The following is a 22690-nucleotide window of genomic DNA, read 5'->3' on the forward strand; positions in this document are numbered from 1 at the left end:
GGCCATTTATCCGGCCCCCCCGCCGCACTTCAGGAAGGGGCACCTCTTTCATTGGTGGTCAGTGAGAGGAGCACAGTATGTGGCGGCCCTCCAACCGTCTGAGGGACAGTGAACTGGCCCCCTGTGTAAAAAGTTTGGGGACGCCTGTCCTAGACTTTCAAAAGAAAGGCTTTGCTGGTGTCCAGGAACATGGACAATAGCTATTTCTTCCAGCAACTGAAGATTATTCAGTGCTTGGGTGATTAGCTTCTTATGAAAAAGGTCTTGACCTTTACTATTAATGGGACCTTGTTCAGTCCAAATCTTTCCAAATGTATGGGTCACTCCAAAGGCACACTTGGAATCGTATAAATGCTTCCTTTCTGGTTCTGTAAATACTTTAAGCCTTGGCTGAGTGCAAACAGCTCATATGTTTCAGCAGACCAACTGTTAGGCAGTCTTCCTGACTCTCTTTCTACAAGAGTTTCTCTGTCAATTACTGAATACCCATTGTGTCTTTTTCCCTCAATCACCTGGGAGGAACCATCTATGAATAAGTGCTGTACAGTCCTCAAGAGAGTTTCTCCATGGTCTGGTCGAACTTTGTATGGTAATCAGTTAAATCCAAACATGTGTGCTCTCTCCTTAGATTTGAATTCCCTGTTAGGAAACCTGCTGGGTTGAGTGAATTATCAGTGATTAATGTTAAATCATCTTCTTCTAACAGAATGGCCTCATACTTTAAGATTCTTGAGTCAGTAAGCCATCTTCCTGTTTTCTGGTTTAAGATAGTTCTAAGTTGGTGAGAGGTGTTTACTGTCAATTTTCCTCCAAAGGTTAACTTTCCACTTTCTTTGACTAATATTGCCGTAGTTACAATGGATTGGATGCATTAAGACCATCCACAAGTGACTGGATCTAAGACCTTTGATAGGAAGGCCACGGGCTCCCAGCAGCCTCCATGTTCTTGAGTAAGCACTCCTAAAGCTACTCCACTGTCTACGTTGACAAAAAGATGGGATGGCTTTTCTAGGGAGGGTAAGGCTAAAACAGGGGCGGTTATGAGCCTTTCAGCCTTTCGACTTGATCATCTTCCTCAGAAGTCCATAGGAGATGGTCAGGCTTCTCCTGGGCAAGTTTTTGATACAGCAATTTACTGTGTAGGGCATATGAGTCAGTCCATCAGTGGCAGCATCCAACTAACCCTAAAGGTTTCCTGAGTTCTTGTTTAGTTTGAGGCAAGGATAGGGACACGATTCCCTTAACTCGTTCAGGCCCTGTTCTTCGCTTACCTGCACTAATTAAGTGGCCTAAATAACTTTGGGCTCCACATACTGAAGCTTTCTTTTTGAGACTCATAGCCCCTCAAACTGTAGATGGTTAAGAATATGTGTAGAGAAGTTAGTTACCTTCTCTATTTGTTCACCAGATATAAGATCATCCACATACTGGAGAAGGCATGTTTGCTCTGGGATGACAACTTTTTCTAATACTTGTTCTACGATTTGGCCAAAAAATTTACGGGAATCTGTGACCCCTTGAGGCAAGACCGTCCATTGATATTGTCGTTTCCACCCTGAATGGAGATCCTGCCACTCAAAAGCAAATATATCTCAGCCATCTTCAGCTAGGGGATGTGCCCAAAAAGCATTCTTCAAATCTATTACAGTAAACCATTGCTGATTATATGGAATCTTGCTGAGAATGGTGTAAGGATTGGGGACAGTGGGGTGGGTAGTCTGGACAATTTGGTTGATAGCTCTAAGGTCCTAATCCAGCCAGTATGATCCATCTGATTCTTGACTGACAATATCGGGGTGTTATAAGGGGACATACAAGGCTCGAAAAGCCCGTCTTTAATAAAGCCTTCAATTATAGGTTTCAACCCTATCCTGCCCTCTAGGGGAATGGGGTATTGCTTCCTACTTCTCCTGGGGTCTTTAGCTTGATGTGGATTGGAAAGACTCAGAGTTTCCCTTGGTTCCCTTCTTTAGACTAGACATTAGGATTAATATATTTTTCATCTGCAGTGGTGAGTAGATTTAATGAGGTGAGGAATCCTCTTGGGCTAATTTGTAGACCTATGCCTAACTTTAACATTAAATTCCTCCCCAATAAAATTAGTCCCTGCTTCAGGGATTAACAAGAACTGAATATGTGCTGAGTGATCCTGGTATTTGGTTTCTGTGCTTTCTAAAAAAAATTTTTTTTAATCCTTCCCCTTTTACTCCAGAGACTAAAAGTTCTGAGGAGCAGACAACACCCCCCACCCCACACAGCTTTTCTTGCCTTGGTGTATTCTGACCAAGGAATAATTTACGCCCCTCAACCCCCAGGGCTTTTCTTACCTTGGTCCCAACCACCAAGGAAATACTTTACTGGGGTATCTTTTTCTTGGTCTGTGCATGGAGTTGCTTAGTTGCCGTGGTATTTGTAGGCTTTTTTTTTTTTTTTTTTTTTTTTTTAATCCTGCATTGCTGAGAGGCTGGGCTTGTTCGTCACATTGGGTAGGTTTCAATTCCTTACCCCTGAGGCCACTGCAGTGAAGTGGTGGAATATGTCTCCTCGTGCCTGAGACCACCCAGCGGAGAACGGTTTGTCACCATACAGGCCACCAGAATTGTTAAAGGTAAAATTTTGATGCCTCAGAAGAAATAGCACTCAAAGATAAATTCTCTCAGCAAGGCAGTTTACTTCTATAGAAGGGTACAGCTCACGGATGGAGCAATGGTGAGCCCACACTTAGACAAGGGAGGAAAAGGGGTACTTATTTCTGACAGGGATCACCCCTACTGTTGTGTCCTTCCCCTATTAATGAGGGTTAGACCACACAGGCTAGACTAATCCCAATTGGCTGTTTTCAAGAGAGCAGGGGTATCAGCTGGAGTGGTAGGGTGGGTGGTTTGGTGGGAAGAACGATTACAGGCAGGTCACAGCAGGTAGCCAGCGGTGACCTGGGTCAGAGCAGGTGACCGGAGCAGGTGACCAAAGCAGGTGACCAGGATGAGTCAGGATGGAGCTGGCGGCCAGGGTAATGATGTGAACTACTGATCAGAACTGGTGGAGAAGGTTGTTTGCTGAAACTACAAGGAGTAGTTTAAAGGAAGAACTTTAAAATGGTGGACAAATAACTGAACATACTGACATTCCGATTCTTTGAAGAGAAATTTAGAACTCATTGTATCCAATATAGCCTTGTAGTCAAATTTGAAGTCAGGTAATGGGATGCTTTTGGCTTTGTTCTTTTTTGCTTAGGATTGCTTTGGCTATTCATTCTCTTTTTTGGTTCCATATGAATTTTAGAATTGTTTTTTTTAAATTCTGTGAGAAATGGTGTTTGTAATTCATTAGCAATTGCATCGAATCTGTAGATTGCTTTGGATAGCATTGTTTACTCTTATGTTGACCATCTGTTTCTCATACTGAGGATATATAAGCTAGCTAAAATACTGATATATGATTTATATGCCATAATTTGTTTGACGTACATATAAATAAAACTATTTGGAAGAAATTGGCTTTATACGTTTTAGGGAGACATAAGACATCAATCAGTACATGTAAGGTACGTACATGTATGGTTCAGAAAGGTAGGACAACTGGAAGTGGAGGGCTTCCTGCTCATAGATTAAAAATTTGTTTTGGTTGGCAGTTGGTTGAAAGAGTTAAGTTACTATCTTGGAATCAATGGAAAGGAGTGTCTGGATTAACGTAAGGGGTTTTGAGGACCAAGGAGATGCTACATGCCTCTATCAAATCAAAAAAATGACAGATTCTTAATTAATCTCTCCTGGATCAGGAGAAGACCTGGAAAGGAAAGTAGATTCTCTATAGTGTGTAGATATTCCCCACAGGAGACAGCTTTGCAGGGCCATTTCAAAATAGGTCAAAAAATATATTTTGGGATAAAATCTTTGACTTCTGTCAGGGCCTGTTATCTGTCAGGTGTACTATACTAGAAACAGGTTGGAATTTGTTCTCTTATTTCTACAAAGAGTCTGTTTTGTCACTCTTAAGATCCTGTTTTAATGTTTATACTGATCAGTTGTGCCTGAATTCCAAAGGAATAAGAGTATAGTGAGGCATGTCCTTCCCATAGTGGACAGAACTGGTTTTTCAGGTTTACTTGGGCCCAGAAGAGGGATTTATTCAGTCAGCTGGGGGGCTTAGAATTTTATTTTTGGTTTACACTTGTATAAAACTCACTTCAGTTTGGATCCTTACTGTTAAATAAAAATTTTTTTTAAATTATTACTGGATGGGAAGGGAAAATAATCTGCACAGAACATGTATTCCTTGATCTGCAGGTTATAAACAACTCGTGAAATGAGTGATTTGGAAGATGATGAGACACCCCAGCTTTCTGCCCACGCCTTAGCAGCTCTCCAGGAATTTTATGCTGAGCAAAAGCAACAAATTGACCCAGGCAAGGATGATAAATATAACATTGGAATAATAGAAGAGAATTGGGTAAGTAAATACATTTCACAGCCATGAGGAAGGATTGATGTGGAACCTACCCTGTGCCTTAGTCCAATGTTTGTTTGTCTCACTTTAAACCAGAATCTTTCACCTGTCATTTGGGATCTGAACTTCTCTATGGGAGCTAAGACAGAAAGCAATCAGTGAACATTTTACAACAGTGTAAATGAAGCTTTTCTTGATTCTGTCAGGCTGGTTGGTGATGAGAAGATGGGGTTTTTCAGATAAGGAGATAATGATGCAGGATTTTTCTTCTTGGTCACTTTGCAAGCCAGGGACCCTTAGCTAGCAACACCCGGCCGGGCCTTGCTCAGCCATGCTGGTGTGCCCCAGCTGGCCTGTGTTATAGCTTGTACCCATGTTTGGCGGTTCCCAAGCTCTTGTACTGCGCCCAAGAAGAATGAGGATATGGTGGACATTGGAGGGTGAGGAAGGCAGAGAAGAAGTCTAATGAACAATGAAAACTGCTTTCAGCAGAGAGGGGATGCAGGGTTGGGGGATGGTTACCCCATGTGGCTGGGTCTGGGGCCCTTTATGGACTCAGAATGGGGAGTGTGTGCTGACTGGTTTGTGAGTATGCAAAAAAGGTTAAAGCGAAGGCACCATTCAAAGGTGGGTGCAACAGTGTGGAAAAAACAAGTCGGAAAGGGTAGGTATATATAAAATAGGTAAAGGGCAGAGAACAATCAGAGGAAAGTGTGCAAACAGGAAGGCAAGTTCTCAGTCTGGTCCAAGGATTTAACTTGTAGCTTGGCTTTCAGGCTTTAAACTGTCTTTGCCTTGGAGGTGGGGTTTTACTGGAGACCCACCCCATCTGCATAGGCATTTGTCTTCCTCTGTCAATAATACCTTATTATATCCAACACAAACTTCTGTTTATTCTTGGATACAGATACACCCTCCTGGCTTTTATGAATCCCAGAAATGCTGGTGAGAGAAAATACTATCACTGAGCAAAAATGGGGGAACTAAAACATGTATTGAAGAATTGATGATAAGAGATTTAAAGAAGATATTAATAGCTTCTGGTATATAATATATATTTCAATTATATTTTTATAGTCTGAATTACAATAGGGATTCGAAAAAAATAAGTTGAAGGAGACTCGTAACGTGATGTGGAACCTATAAATTTTTGTTTAATTTAATTTATTTTTGTTTTTTTGAGATGGAGTCTCACTCAGTTGCCCAGGCTGGAGTGCAGTGGCACAATCTCACCTCACTGCAACTTCTGACTCCCTGGTTCAAGTGATTCTCCCACCTCAGCTTCCCCAGTAGCTAGGATTACAGGCATGAGCCACGACGCCCAGCTAGTTTTTATATTTTCAGTAGAGACAAGGTTTCACCATGTTGGTCAGGCTGGTCTCGAACTCCTGACCTAGTGATCCGCTCACCTCGGCCTCTCAAAGTGCTGGGAAGACAGGCATGAGCCACTGCATCCCGCCTACGTTTATTTATTTATTTATTTATTTATTTTTTTGAGACGGAGTTTCGCTCTCGTTACCCAGGCTGGAGTGCAATGGCGCGATCTCGGCTCACCGCAACCTACACCTCCTGGCTTCAGGCAATTCTCCTGCCTCAGCCTCCTGAGTAGCTGGGATTACAGGCACACACCACCATGCCCAGCTAATTTTTTGTATTTTTAGTAGAAACGGGGTTTCATCATCTTGACCAGGATGGTCTCAATCTCTCGACCTCATGATCCACCTGCCTCGGCCTCCCAAAGTGCTGGGATTACAGGCTTGAGCCACCGCGCCCAGCCGTATTTATTTATTTTTAAAGGAAATAGTTGAGAAACAGACAAGGTTTGAAGTTTGTGACTAGTCCTTGATGATGGGCGTATCTTCAACACTTTGCAACTGAAGGGAAGCTTCTACATGCTTATCTATTTTTAATAGTCTTTTACATTTTGTGTCCAATTTGGATCTCTAAGTTATATAAACTTCCTGTTTACCCTGTTTGGAATAACTGTGATAAACATGTTTCTTTCCATTTACTCCACATGTTCTACTTATTCTAAGGCCTCTTTCTCACTATTTCTCTTCTTTATGTCTGTTTACCTTCTATCTTGATGCTTCTGTAAATAACAAATATAAGAAATTTGAAGTACTGCATTATTCTTGAGGTGGTCTTTTTCTTTTTTTCTTCTGTTTAATTTTTAAAATACTATGTACTTTTTTTCTAATTCTAAAAACTAGTCCTAATCCCACTGCTTAGAATTAACACCTTTTCTAACTTTGAAACTTTGGTTTGGTTTGATTATAAAATTGAGAAAATGTAGAAAGCATAAAAACTGACAGGCAAAATTTAGCCATGATTTCTTACTAGAGGTATTGGGTACTTGCCTCCTCAACAAAAAAGAACCAAAATAGTGAGACAGTATTCTCACTTCAAATAGATTACCTTAGAGAGAGTGCTGGAATTCAATAGAGAAGTGACAGGAAACACCTAAGGTGAGGAAGGAGAGGAAGCGAGGCAACCTGCTTGACAGGGATCAGTTAGGATCCTGGAGAGGCTACCCAGTGTGGGGAAAGGCTAACTGAGTGACTTCTAGCAGTTTATATTCCCACCATGGATTTTTCAATCCTATCCACAGAAGAGCCCTTGTGACCCATGCAGGCCCTGAGACAAATATAGGGAGCTGACTGAGACCATGTGATGGCATTGCTCCAGCAAGAGAGCACATGCCAGGTCCCACACAAGGCACCATTTTGAGAGCCCAACCCCGACAAGACTGCATCCTGCCATGACACCCAACAGCCCCTGCATCTCCACATCTCTGGAGCCCCATTGACTTCCCCCAGACTCAGTTGGGGCTGCTGCGGTCTGCTGCCACTAGAGCTGAAGTGTGAGCCATTGGTGTCAAGCAACCCCACTGCCTGCAGTACCAGGAGGACTGCACAATTAAACATACCCTTAGGAAAGGCTACCCTGCTTATAGCTGTGACTAGGGCTAAAGTGTTCACTTCCCAACCTCCTGTTTATGGCTGCTGCCACTAAAAGCCACATCGCCCTCCCTAAGAACAGCACAGCTACTGCTGTTCCCACCTGAACATTTTTCCAGGGAACCAGGGATTACCCTGACCCTGCCAACCACAGCCAGCACCTGCCTCCACCACTGGGAGTCCAGAGTATAGGCCTGCTTAGCCTGGCTCCATCTTCCCCTATGTAATGTAAGGGACACCATAAGTGGCCAATTTTTTTTGTAATTTGTTTTTTTTTTCTGAGGTGGAATCTCACTCTATCACCCAAGCTGGAGTGCAGTGATGCAATTTCAGCTCACTGAAACCTCTGCTTCCTGGGTTCAAGCAGTTCTTGTGCCTCAGCTTCTTGGCCTACAGGCATGATGCCTGGGTAATTTTTTGTATTTTTGATAGAGACAGGGTTTTACCATGTTGGCCAGGCTGGTTTTGAAGTGATCTACTTGCCTTGGCCTACCGAAGTGCTGGGATTACAGGCATCAGCCACCATGCCCGCTTTTTAAAAATGTTCAGTGTCCCAGAAGGCAAAGAGAAGACAAAAGGGATAGAAAACCTATTTAATGAAATAATAGCTGAAAACTTCCTCAAGTCTATCAAGAGATTTAGACATCCACATACAGGAAGCTTAGAGAGTCCCAAACAGATTAAATTCAAAAAAGTCTTCTTCATGGCACATTATTGTCACACTGTCAGGAGTCAAAAGGCAAAGAGAGAATTCTAAAAACAGCAAGACAATTTTATCATGAATCCAAGATGAAATGATTAAAAAAAAAAGAAAAACAAGACAAAAATGTCTATTCACTTATAAGGGAACCCTCATCAGACTACCAGCATATTCTCTGCAGAAATCTTACATGCCAGGAAAGAATGGGATGATATATTCAAAGTGCTGAAAGAAAAAAAAAAAAGCCAGCAAAAGATTGTATACTCAGCAAAATTGTTCTTCATAAATGAAAGAGAAATCAAGACTCCCAGACAAGTAAAAGCTGAGGAAATTCGTCACCTCTAGACCAGCTCTGTAAGAGATACTTAAAGAGTCCTATGCATTGAACCAAAAGGATGAAATCTACCATTCATGGAAACATGCTAAAGTATAAAACCCACTGGTAAAGCAAACACAGAAAACCACCAAACCATAATGATAAACAGTAAGAGAGAAAGAAAGGAACAAAGGATACACAAGACAACCAGAAATAAATTAATAAAATGATAAGAATAAGCCCTCACATATCAATGACAACCTTGAATGTAAATGGATTACACTTTCCCCTTAGAAGATAGAGACTGCCTAAACAGACATAAAGAAAAAACCTTGCAACCTCATGAGAGAACATGAACCAGAAAAAAACAACAACAAAAAAACCTGATCCACATACATGGGGTGCCTACAAGAAACTCATCTGACCTGTAAAGACATATAGACTGAAAGTAAAGGGATGGAAAAACATATTCCATGCACAAGGAAATAAAAAAACAAGCAGCACTAGCTATGCTTATATCAGATAAAGCAGATTTTAAGTCAAAAACAGTACAAAGAAACTAGGTTATTATATAATGATAAAGGGATCAGTTCAGCTAGAGTATATAATGATTCTAAATATATATGGACCCAACACTGGAGCACCTGATATATAAAGCAGATCTTATTACATCTAGAAGGAGAGATAGACATCAACACAGTGATAGCTGGATACTGCAGCATTAGAGAGATCATCTACATAGCAGATTATCCAAGAAACATTGTACTTAAATTGTACTTTAGACCAAATAGACTTAAGAGATGTTCACAGAACATATCATCCAACAGCTACAGAATATGCATTCTTCTCATCATCATACGGAGCATTCTCCAGGATGGATATGTTAGGACAGAAAACAAGTCTCAACAATTTTTGAAAAATTGAAATGTCAGGTATCTTCTCAGGTCATAACAGAATAAAACTAGAAGTCAGTAACGGGAGGAACTTCAGAAACTAAAAATATAAGAAATTTAAATATGCTCCTGAACGATCATTAGGTCAAGGATGAAATTAAAGAGGAAATCAGAAATTTTTTTGAAACAATGGAAAGTCAAAGCATAACGTACCAAAACCTATGGAATACAGCAAAAACAGTGCTAAGAGTGAAGTTTATAGCAATAAACATCTATATCTAGGAAGTAGGAAGATTTCAAATAAATAATCTAATGGTGCACCTTAAGAAACTAGAAAGGCAGGAAGAAACCAGACCCAAAATTAGTAGAAGGAAAGCAATAATAAAGAGCAGACAGAACTAAACAAAATGGAGAATAAACAAAAAATTCAAAGGATCAGTGAAAAGTTGGCTTTTAAAAAAACATAGACAAAACTAGTAAACTACTAGGTAGTCTAATGGAGAAAAAAGACAAAAATAAATACAATCAGAAATAAAGGTGACATTACAACTGAAATCCCGGACCAGGTGGCTTTACTGCTGAATTCTACCAAACTTACAAAGAATTATCAATACCAATTATCTTTAAATTATTCTAGAAGTGTGAAGTGGAGAGAATTCTCCCTAACTCGTTCTGTGAGGCCAGCATTATCCTGACACCAAAACCAGTAAGTAAGAAATAAAGAAAATTATAGGCCAGCATTCCAGATGTAGACACAAAAATCCTCAACAAAATACTAATAAATAGAATCCAATAGTATATATAAAAAAAATTACACCATGATCATGTGGGATTTATCCTAGAGGTGCAAGGAAGGTTTAACACCTGCAAATCAATAAACAAAATACATCATATCAATAAACTGAAGAATATTATATGTTGATCTCAATAGCTGCAGAAAAAGCATTTTAAAAAATTCAACATCCCTTCATGATAAAAAAAAACTCTTTAACAAACTAGGCATAAAGGAACATACCTCATCATAATAAAGACTATATATGATAAACCCACAGCTAACATCATACTGAATGGGGAAAAGCTGAAAGTCGTTCCTCTAAGATCAGGAACAAGATTAGCATGCACCACTGCTATTTAACATAGTACTCGAAATCCTTACTGGGACAATGGGGGGCGGGGGAGAAATAAAAAACATCTAAATTGGAAAATAGGAAGTCAACTTGTTCCTCTTTATAGATGACATGATCTTACACCTAGAGAAACCTAAAGACTCTGGGAAAAAACTTTTAGATCTTATAAAGTCAGTAAAGTTGCAGGATACAAAATCAACACAAAGATCAGTAGCATTTCCATACACCATTAATGAACTAGCTGAGAAAGAAATCAAGACGGCAATCCCATTTACAATAGCTACAAAAAAAGAAATACCTAGCAATAAATTTAACCAAGGAGGTGAAAGGTGTCTACAAGGAAAACTGCAAAACTCTGAGGAAAGAAATTGAAGACAGCAACAAATGGAAAGACATCCCATGCTCATGGATTGAAAGAATAATCATAGTTAAAATAATCATTATACCCAAAACAATGTGTATATTCACTACAGTCCCTATCAATACTAATGTCATTTTTCACAGAAATGGAAAAACAGTTTTGAAATGGCTATGGAACTGAAAAACAGCCTGAATGGCCAAAGTAATCCTAAGCAAATAGAACAAGGGTGGAGGCATCACACTACCTGAGTTCAAATTATGTTACAAGGCTATAGTAACCAAAACAGTATGATACTGGTATTAAAACAGACACATAGACCAATGGAACAGAATAGAGATCCCAGAAATTAATTCACATAACTATAGCCAACTGATTTTTGACAAAGGTGCCAAGAACATACATTGGGGAAAGGACACCTCTTCAATAAATGGTGCTAGAAATATTAGATATCCATATGCAGAAGAATGAAACAGGACCCCTAGCTCTTATCATATGCAAAAGTGATCTCAAGATGGATTAGACTTAAGCATATGGCCTAAAACTGTAAGACTTCTCGAAAAAACCATAGGGGACACTTCAGAACATTGGTCTAGGCAAAGATTTTAGGGCTAAGACTTCAAAACTGTACAAGAAACAAAAATAGGTAAATGGGACTATATGAAATTTAAATGCTTCTATACAGCAAAGAAAACAGCAGAATGGAGAGGCCACCCATTGAGTAGTATACAATGTTGGAAAATTATTCATCTGACAAGGGACTAATATCTAGAATATTTAAGAAACTCAAGCAAAATTTAAAAACCAAATAATCCCATTAATATAGGCAAAGGATCTGAAAAGACATTTCTCAAAAGAAGACATACAAATGACAAACTGGTATATGAGGAAAGGCTCAACATTACTAATCATTAGGGAAATGCAAGTCAAAACCACACTGAGATGTAACGTTACCCCAGAATGGCTATTATTAAAAGATTAAAAATAGCAGATATTAGTAAAGGTGTGGAGAAAAGGGAACTCTTAACACTGTTGATGGGAATGTAAATTAGTATAGCCTCTATGGAAAACAGTATGATGATTTCTCAAAAAACTAAAACCAGAACTACCATATGATCTAGCAATGTCACTACTGAATATTTATTCAAAAGAAAAGAAATTAGTTTATCAAAAAGGTACCTGCTGTCACATGTTTCCTGCAGCACTATTCACAATAACAAAGATAGGAATCTACCTGTCCATCAACAAATTAATGGATAATGAAAATGTGGCATATATACACAATGGAACTCTGTTTAGCCGTAAAAAAAAGAGAGTGAAATCATGTCATTTGCAGCAACATGGATGGAACTGGAGGTCACTATGTTAAGTGAAATAAGCCAGGCACAGAAAAACAAATATTGCATGTTTTTAAATATGAAGGCTAAAAATGTTGATGTCATGAAGATAGAGAATAGAATGATAGATACCACAGGCTGGGAAGGTTGTGTGGGTTGTGGGGATGGGAGTGATGAAAAGAGATTGGTCAATGAGTACAAACATATAGTTAAATAGAAGGAATAAGATCTAATGTTCTAGAGCAGAGTAGGGTGCCTATAGTTCATAACAGTGTATTGTATATTGCAGTATTGCTAGCAGAGAGGACTTGAAATGTTCCCAACACATGGTAAATACTCAAGGTGATAGATACCCTAAGTACTCTGACTTGATTATTATACATTCTGTACATGTAACAAAATATCACATGCACCCTATAAATATGTGCAGTTAGGAAAGTAGACATTAGAAAACTAGCAGATAAATCCAGTAGGCTCAATTTTCAACAAATAAGATTCCAGAAAAATGGAACAAAAAATGAAGAAGGAAGGAAAGCTTTAAAGAATATTAGAAGTTTCCAATAAATAAAGACCCTCACTAAGACACATGATTATGATGATTATGAAAATTATGGATACAGATGACAAACAAGATACTAGAACCTTCCAGAAGGAAAACAGGTCTCCTACAAAGTCTCAGGACTATGAATTACATGGCACTTCTCAATAGCTTTATTAGAAATGTTAAAAAATAGAATGATGGCTTCCATATTTTGAGTGAAAACTTTGTTCAGCCTAGAATTTTGTTTTCTTTTTTGAAATGGAGTCTCACTATGTTGCCCAGGCTAGTCTCAAACTCCTAGGCTCAAGCAGTCCTCCCACTCAGCTTCCTGAGTAGCTGGGATTACACACATACTACCATACCAAACTATAGTCTAGAATTCTATATGTAGCTAACCTATTACTCATGTAAGGATAAAATAAAAACATTTTAGATATTACAAGTCTCATTACATTTACCTCCTGTGCCCTTCTCATGAGCTGCAGGAGGGTTTGCTGCAAGTGAGAAGAAAGAATACATGAGCTCCAAGGAACAGGAAATCTGATGCATATAGTAGGAGAGGGAATTCCCGGGATGATGGTGACACAGAATGTCCCAGTGTAACAGTTGTGCTGCAAGTCTGGAGAGCAGTTGATCCAGATTGTAGTAGGAGGATGGCATGTTCCAGGATAGAGATCAGCGGGGAAAAATGAAAGTGATAGGATATCCGATATGTAGAAAATTATATTGAAAGGCCAATAGAGGATGTTAGGAGAATTAGGGATAAGTACAAACTAACCAAGCAAATGAAACAGTCATGCATTTACTTACTCTAGGAAAAACAAAAAGAAATTCTACTGAAAGGAAATACAAGTATAGTATACCACTTGGCTTAGTAATAAACACTGACACTTAATTCTAACTAAACAAAACTTGCTTTAAAACTACATTAGGGCTAGGCACGGTGGCTCATTCCAGCACTTTGGGAGCCCTATGAGGGTGTAGATCTCCTGAGGTCAGGAGTTCGAGACCAGCCTGACCAACATGGCAAAACCCCATGTCTACTCAAAATATGAAAATTAGCCAGGTATGGTGGTGCATGCCTGTGATCCCAGCTACTTGGGAGGCTGAGGTGGGAGGATCACTTGAGCCTGGGAGGCAGAGGTTGCAGTGAGCGAGATCATGCCACTGTACTCCAGCCTGGGCGATAGAGTGAGACTCTGTCTCAGTAAATAAATAAATAAATAAATAAATAAATAAATAAATAAATAAACGAACAAACTCAAAAAACTATATTGGCAGGGTGAAGGAAATGTAAATGATGTGTATAAGAGCAAAATCCTCATCTGTCACAATAAATACATAGTATATATAAGGTGGATTATCAAGGAATAGCATTTAAAACGTAGTATTTAGAGATGTGGGGATAAATGATCAGAGGAAGAGTCAAGAGTTGAAAATGCTTGCTTTTGAGGAGTGAGGGTCAATGGCAAGGAGTCATGGGATAGAAGACTATTGTTTTTCTTTATAAGCCTAGTAGTGCTGTTAATTTTTAAAGCCATGTTCATGTAACATATTAAGAGCAGGATTCTCAGCTGGACAGGCATAAAGATGCTTCTGGAATGGGCATCATGATGACTCCCAAGGAGAGTCTCAAGTCCAGTTCAATCTTGTATTTGTTGGTGATGGTGGTACTGAAAAAACTACATTTACGAAATGTCAATTGTCTGGTGAATTTGAGGAGTACGTGGTTACCTTGGGTACTGAGGTTCATTGCCTTGTGTTGCACACCAGAGGACCCATTCATTGCATGGGATGCAGCCAGGCAGAAGAAACTGGGTGGAATGAGAGATGGCTATTATATCCAGGCCCAGCATGCCATTATAATGTTTGATGTTACTTACAAGAATGTGCCTAACTGGCACAGAGATCTGGTACGTGTATGCAAAAACATCCCCATTGTGTTGAGGGCAACTGAGTGGGTATTAAGGACAGGAAAGTGAACGCAAAATCTGTTGTCTTCCACCAAAAGAAGAATCTTCGGTACTATGACATTTCTGCCAAAAGTTACAACAACTTTGAAAAGCTCTTCCTCTGGCTTGCTAGGAAGCTCATTAAATACCCTAACTTGGAGTTTGTTGCCATACCTGCCCTTGCCTCACCAGAGGCTGTCATGGCCCCAGCTTTGGCTGTGCAGTAGGAGCGCGATTTGGATAGAGGTTGCTCAGACATCATCATCTCCCTGATGAGGATGATGACCTGTAAGAATGAAGCTGGAGCTCAGCATCAGAAGTCTAGTTTTATTTGTCCTGTGATGTCAGCAGTGCAGCATGTGTGCCCATTTATTATCTAGGTAAGTAGAACATGTGCTTCATCTGTGGACCGCTGAAGGAGATGAATGGGCTTCAGAGTGAATGTCTCCGTTTTTAAAATATCTTAATTGTTTGGACTTGCAAATTTAGCTGTTTTGGAATGCAGATGATTCCTTGAGTTTCAAATACAAGACTGCTACAATCACGTCACAGTGCTCAGTGGTGAAATCTTGTTTGTTACTCTCATTCTTATTCCTTTTCCTTTAGAATCAGAATAAGGTTGTATTTCAAATATCTTTATTTATTTTTTATTTTTTTAAAGAGATGGGGTCTCACTATGTTGCCCAGGCTGGAGTGCAGTGGCTATTCACAGGCACGATCCCACTACTGATCAGCGCAGGAATTTTGACGTGCTCCGATTCTGACCTGGGCCGGTTCACCCCTCCTTAGGCAACCTGGTGGTCCCTCACTGCTGGGAGGTCACCATATCGATGCCGAACTTGGTGCAGACACCCGATCACCATAGTGCACTACAGCCCAGAACTCCTGGGCTCAAGCGATCTCCCACCTCAGCCTCCTGAGTTGCTGGGACTACAGGCACGAACCATTGCACCTGGCTCAAATATCTTTATTTTTTTTCTTTATTATTATTTTTTTAGTTTCTGTTGTTGCTGTTATTTTTTGTTTTTTGTTTTTTTTTTTTTTAATCTTTAAGTATCTTTAAAAAGGAGGGGGGCCAGGCGCTGTGGCTCACGCCTGCAATCCCAGCACTTTGGGAGGCCGAGGCAGGTGGATCACAAGGTCGAGAGATCGAGACCATCCTGGTCAACATGGTGAAACCCCGTCTCTACTAAAAATACAAAAAATTAGCTGGGCATGGTGGCGCATGCCTGTAATCCCAGCTACTCAGGAGGCTGAGGCAGGAGAATTGCCTGAAGCCAGGAGGCGGAGGTTGCGGTGAGCCGAGATGGCGCCATTGCACTCCAGCCTGGGTAACAAGAGCGAAACTCCGTCTCAAAAAAAAAAAAAAAAAAAAAAAAAAGGGAGTGGGACTCTTTATCTTTATGGAGTAATATGAGAACCAAAGTCTATCATTGTGCCCCGACAGTGTTGGAGTGAGGGAAGAAGGGCAGTTCAGTAGTCAACGAGCAGACAGCTCTTACCACTTATGGTACATGGTAGCAGATACTGTCTGCTACCTCTCAAATCAAGTAAACTCAAAGCCCTTCCCTTCTCTATAGGCTAGGAGCTTTCTTCCAGCTGTCCTTTGCAGAGGTAGAGGTCAGAGCTAGGCATTTTTTCCTGTAGATAAGAATGGATAGACAGATGTAGATGTGAATTAATAAATACATATATCCACGTGTATATGTACATTTATCTTTGGAAACATTTTAAATCTGGGCTTATAAGTAAATATTCAGTAAATAGCATGCGGACATCCAGATGGGAAATATTTGAAGCAATTCTGTTTTTCATTATATTCAGTAAATGTTTATTGGTTTAAAGATGTGCTATATATGTTTCATTCATACCACTTGCCATTTTGAATTGTACCTTGTTTTAATTGTTATAGTCATTTTGAATGCCACCTTTTTTTTTTCTTTGAGACAGAGTCTCACTCTGTCACCCAGGCTGGAATGCACTGGTCCAATCTAGGCTCACTGCAACCTCTGCCTCCCAGGTTCAAGCAATTCTCTGCCTCAGCCTCCTGAGTAGCTGGGATTACAGGCATCCACCCCCATGCCCAGCTAATTTTTGTTATTTTTAGTTGAGACAGGGTTTCACTATCTTGGCCAGGCTAGTCTTGAACTCCTGACCTCGTGATCCACCTGCCTCGGCCTCCCAAAGTGCTAGTATTATAGGTGTGACCCACCGTGTCTGGGAGTGATGTAGAATCATTCCATATTAGTAAGATCATCCAGATAAACCTTTTAAAAGGTCCAATAATAGACAAGCAGAGAGCCAAATCATGACTGAACTCCCATTCACAGTTGCTACAAAGAGAATAAAATACCTAGAAATACAACTTACAAGGGATGTGAAGGACCTCCTTAAGGAGAACTACAAACCACTGCTCAAGGAAGTAAGAGAGGACATAAACAAACGGAAAAAAAAATCCATGCTCGTGGACAGTAAGAATCAATATTGTGAAAATGGCCATACCACCCAATATAATTTTTAGATTCAATGCTGTTCCCATCAAGCTACCATTGACTTTCTTTATAGAATTAGAAAAGCCTACTTTAAATTTCATGTGTAACCAAAAAAAGAGCTCGTATAGCCAAGACAATTCTAAGCAAAAAGAACAAAGCTAGAGGCATCATGATACCTGACTTCAAACCATACTGCAAGGCTATGGAACTAAAACAGCATGGCACTGGTGCCCAAACAGATATATAGACCAATGGAACAGAACAGAAACCTCAGATATAAAACCACACATCCACAATCATCTGATCTTTGACAAACCTGACAAAAACAAGCAATGGGGAAAGGTTTCCCCATTTAATAAATGGTGCTGGGAAAACTGGTTAGCCCTATGTAGAAAAGAGAAACTGGATCCCTTCCTTACACCTTATGCAAAAATTAACTCAAGATGGATTAAAGACTTAAATGTAAAACCGAAAACTGTAAAAACCCTGAAAGAAAACTTAGGCAATACCATTCAGGACATAGGTATGGGCAAAGATTTCATGACTAAAATGCCAAAAGCAATTGCAAGAAAAGCCAAAATTGACAAAATGGGATCTAATTAAACTAAAGAGCTTCTTCACAGCAAAAGAAACTATCATCAGAGTGAACAGGCAGCCTACATAATGGAATAAAATTTTTGCAATCTGCTCATCTGACAAAGGTCTAATATCCAGAATCTATAAGGAACTTAAATTTACAAGGAAAAAAAAAAAACATCAAAAAGTGGGTGAAGGATATGAACAGACACTTCTCAAAAGAAAAAAAGACATTTATGTAGCCAAAAGACATGAACAGAAGCTCCTCATCACTGGTCATTAGAGAATTGCAAATCAAAACCACAATGAGATGCCATCTTAAGCCAGTTAGAATGGTAATTATTAAAAACTCAGGAACAACAGATGCTAGCATGGCTGTGGAGAAATAGGAACGCTTTTACAGTGTTGATGGGAGTGTAAATTAGTTCAACCACTGTGGAAGACAGTGTGGCGATTCCTCCAGGATCTAGAACCAGAAATACCATTTGACCCATTACTGGATATATATCCAAAGGATTGTAAACCATTCTACTATAAAAACACATGCACATGTATGTTTATTATAGCACTATTTACAATAGCAAAGACTTGGAACCAACCCAAATACCCATCATTGATAGACTGGAAGAAGAAAATGTGGCACATACACACCATGGAATACTATGCAGCCATAAAAAAGAATGAGTTCATCTCCTTTGCAGGAATGTGGATGAAGCTGGAAGCCATCATTCTCAGCAAACTAACAAGGAACAGAAAACCAAACACTGCATGTTCTTACTCATAAGTGATAGTTGAGAATGAGAACACCTGGACAAAGGAAGGAGAACATCACACACCGGGGCCTGTCAGGGGGCTGGGGACAAGGGAAGGGAGAGCATGAGGACAAATCCCTAATGCATGCGGGGCTTAGAACCTACATGATGGGTTGATTGGTGCCCCAAACCACCATGGTACATGTATACCTACACAACAAACCTGCACGTTCTGCACATGTATCCCAGAACGTAAAATAAAAAGAATAAAAAAGCCGGGGACAGTGGCTCACGCCTGTAATCCCAGCACTTTGGGAGGCCGAGGCAGGTGGATCATGAGGTCAGGAGATGGAGACCATCCTGGCTAACACAGTGAAACCCCATCTCTACTTAAAAAATATATATATGTAGCCAGGTGTGGTGACACACGCCTGTAGTCCTAGCTACTTGGGAGGCTAAGGCAGGAGAATTGCTTGAACTCAGGAGGCGGAGGTTGCAGTGAGCCAAGATCGAGCCATTTCACTCCAGCCTGGGTGAGAGACTGAGACTCTGTCTCAAAAAAAAAAAAAAAAAAAAAAAAAAAGTCAGGTGTAGTAGAACAGTAAATAAAACACTGCCCTTGCTCTCAAGAAAACTATTCTAAGACAGAAGTGATGACTGGAGCAAAATGGGACGCAAAATGCAAGGACACCTCCCCAGACTTTTGAGGTGAAGGGGAAGTCAAGGAAACCCACCTAGAGAAAGTGACAGGTGTGAATTGAATCCTGATGTATCCTAGATTTGGAGAAAAAAAAAAAATCATAATCCATGCACAAAATTAAATCAAGGTGGAGTAAAGAGCTAAACATAAAAATAATAAAAGTATTAGGCCAGGTGTGGTGGCTCACGCTTGTAATCCCAGCGCTTTGGGAAGCCAAGGCAGGCAGATCACCTGAGGTCAGAAGTTTGAGACCAGCCTGATTAACATGGTGAAACCCCACCTCTACTAAAAATACAAAAATGTGCCAGACCTGGTGGTGGGTGCCTGTCATCCCAGCTACTTGGGAGGCTGACACAGGAGAATCGCTTGAACTTCGGAGGTGGAGGTTGCAGTGAGACCAGATTGCACCACTGCACTCCAGGCTGGGCAACAGAGTGAGACTCTGTCTCAATAAAAATAAATAAATAAATAAATAAATACAATATTAAAAGAAAATATAGGATAATATTTTTATGGTTTAAGGTAGAAAAACAAGTCAAAACTAAGAAGTCATGAAGGAGAAGATTGATAAAGTTGACAATATAAAATTAGAAACTTATTGATAACAGAAGATACCATAAACAAGTTTAAGAGACAGGAGAAAGATGAGGAGAAAATATTTGTATCATGCTTGAGAGCAAAGGGTTAGTATCCATATGTCCGTGTCCACCAGCCAAAGACACCAGGAAACACACCTGTAGGCAAACTCATTATCAAAAGAGGTTGTGCACCATGGGCGGCCTGTGGGACGTTTTAGTAAGAGGCTTCTAAGAGCAGATTATTTTGTGATGTTGGCTTGCATTACGTGTTGGAGCAAGTTTGTCAAAAAGCCAGAATAATTATTATCTAGGAGGTGGGAGGAATCAAATGAAGTTAAAGGTGTAATTGGTGAAGTATCAGCAGGCACTCATGCTAGCTGGTAAAGAGGCATTCATTGTCATTTTTTGTGATTTGCGCAGTGTTCTTTTATCTGCACTCAGATATGATTACAGAATGGCCATTTTTTTATTTTTATTTTTTAGAATGGTTATATTTTTGTCTTGCTCCATCACAGGAATAACTCAGTCTGATGTTGATGTTCTTTGAAATAGTTTCTGTTAAGTAGGTAATACCTTGGACCTAGGTACTAGCTGCAAGCGAGTTCTATTTCACACCTATCATTTTTTTTCTCGCTGACTATTTAAAGAGCTTCTATAAATCAATAATAAAATAGTATACCCCGTGAAAAATTAGGGAAGGCTAGAACCAATTGACAAAAGAAAAAGAAAAATGAATTATTAAATACAGGAGAAGACGCTCAACTGTACAACAGTGCAGTGCAAATTGAAAGAGTAAAATACTGTGGGTAGTTTTTTTAATTGGCCCAACCTTTTTGGAGGGCAATTTGGCAATATTTACCAAAATATTGACTCTGTATGCCCTGCAACTAGGAATTCCATTTCTCAGAATCTCTACACAGAGTTATATGCACACGTATACAAGAGAGATATTTAGAATAGTCATTCTGGCATGTTTGTAACAGTGAAAACGGGAATAATTAAATCACTGTTAAAGGGGAAATAATAAACTCTAGAATACTGAAAAAGGGTCAAGTATAGAGTTTCTTAGTTTTATTTAAGAAACGCAGCTATGATGCCTTGCAATGTTAGGTTACAAAGTTAAGTTTGAAGAGGTAAAATTTTGGTATGTATCTACTCAGTATAATTATTACTTTTCAACTCAAGATGGTGGACTAGTCACCTCAGTGATCACTTTTCTTTTCCATTAAATGAAGAGTAAATCTGTTTTTAAAAAATAATTCCAGTGATTAAAAAAAAAAAGAGAGAGAGACAAAGGATGCTATTGACAGGAATTTCAGTAAATTTCTGGAAGAAAGAAAATGGATGTAAGATGGTCTTTGGAACAGCAGAGAAGACTACCAGCCTCTCTGAGAACTGCAGCACAGATGAGAGTCTGCCTTCCAGAAAAGAACCAGAGACTCTGGGTTTCAAACTCAGAGCCTGTGAACATAAGTGGTAAAAGTAGCTCATGGGCCGATTTCTGCGTGATCAATTCAAGGATGGCCTGCTGACATCTTTGGGCCAGTTGGTCTCTTCCATTTCTGATCGTATCCTGAAGGCATCAATAGCATCAAAGTTACTTGCCTCCAGGCTGAATCCCAGAGGAGTTTTCACTAAGAATCTGATTTGGGGTGCCCTGATTTGGGTAGGAAAGCCAGAAAGAGACACAGAATACAGTCTAAGATAACTTCAGAGCTTCACCATAGGAAAAAGGCACCTCCTTCCAGGAAGGAAGGACACAAAAGTCCCCCATACTCTGAGTCAAGCTCTCTTTATTTCAGTAGATCTCAGTTTTGTTGAGATAGAATTCACATACCATAAATTCATCTTTTAAACATGTACAAGTGAATGATTTTTAGTGAATTCACAGGTGGGTCCAACTGTCACCACAGTCAATTTGAGAACATTTTCATTCCCTCTAAAAGAAACCCTATGTCCTACAGCTGCTACCTCCTGCTTTCCCAATCCTCCCAGTGCCCGCCAACCACTAATCTACTTTCTGTCTCTGTAGACTTGCTACTTTGGATACTTCATATAAATGGAGTTGCACAATATGTGGCCTTTTCTGTCTGATTTCTTTTGTTCAGTGTAATGTTTCCAACGCTCATCCATATAGCATATATCAGTATCTTGTTCCTTTTTATGGCCAAATAATATTCCATTGTATGGATGTACCACGTTTTGTCTGTCCATCCATCAGTTGATGGGCATTTGAGTTGTTCCCACACAGGGCAGGTTTTTAAAGCAGAGAACCCCCAGTTGGTATGCCCCACGCAACTGGCTGCCCCAAGCCCTGCCATTCAGGGCCATTCAGGGAAGAGAGAGCCTGTTGGAGAAATGGGTTTGTATGATTACAGAGGAAAACCATGCTACCTTTTTCATTAAACTCCTGATTAATTTATAAATACGAATAGATAATTAAAGGTCACTAGAAAGTTTTTAAAAATCATCAATCAGGATGAAACACAAGGAGCAAGATGAAAAACAAACTTGCCCCCAAGGGAAAAACAAGTAATTTAGGAAACATGTATAAGGCAAAATGAGGCTGTGGACCAGGGGCACAGTCTGGATTTTGCTAATTGCATCCTCTGGTGTTAGTGAACTCATTCTTCCATCCTCTGTGTTTGTAATTCTGTTACTTGCTAGTTGAACCTAGAAGCTTAAGCAGATTCAAGTTCTTTTTTTTTTTGGCAAAACTCATACAAAGGTGTGGGTATGTTCTATCAGGGAACACCGGTGGTCTCCTTTTGTGATGTTAATAGGCATCGATGCCTAGATTCCATTAATTCATTAGGGGCTTGTATTAATTTAATTTCAAAGAAAAATTAATTTTCAAAACAAAAATTTAAAAAAAATATATGACCACTGGTATAGTAGATGTAAATTAAAAGAACAAAGCGTACGCCAGTTGTAAAATGCTATCAACCCATTTCTCTGTTAC

The 22690-nt window shown here is 39.7% G+C and overlaps 1 protein-coding gene and 1 pseudogene across 2 annotated transcripts in view; both read left to right on the forward strand.

The window, feature by feature from the left end:
• Window positions 1–22690, forward strand: part of EEF1AKMT1 (EEF1A lysine methyltransferase 1) — a 52993-nt gene that overhangs the window by 26034 nt on the left and 4269 nt on the right. For both annotated transcript variants that reach the window (XM_003944251.4, XM_039473308.2), the window contains exon 2: window positions 4287–4449. In XM_003944251.4, coding sequence (XP_003944300.1) covers window positions 4306–4449 — 144 coding nt within the window. In that variant the 5' untranslated portion in view covers window positions 4287–4305. The remainder of the gene's footprint in view (window positions 1–4286; window positions 4450–22690) is intronic.
• On the forward strand, window positions 4456–22686 carry LOC141581681 (GTP-binding nuclear protein Ran pseudogene; annotated as a pseudogene).

This window comes from Saimiri boliviensis, chromosome 16 (genome assembly GCF_048565385.1).
Source record: "Saimiri boliviensis isolate mSaiBol1 chromosome 16, mSaiBol1.pri, whole genome shotgun sequence".
Classification (NCBI taxonomy): Eukaryota; Metazoa; Chordata; class Mammalia; order Primates; family Cebidae; genus Saimiri; species Saimiri boliviensis.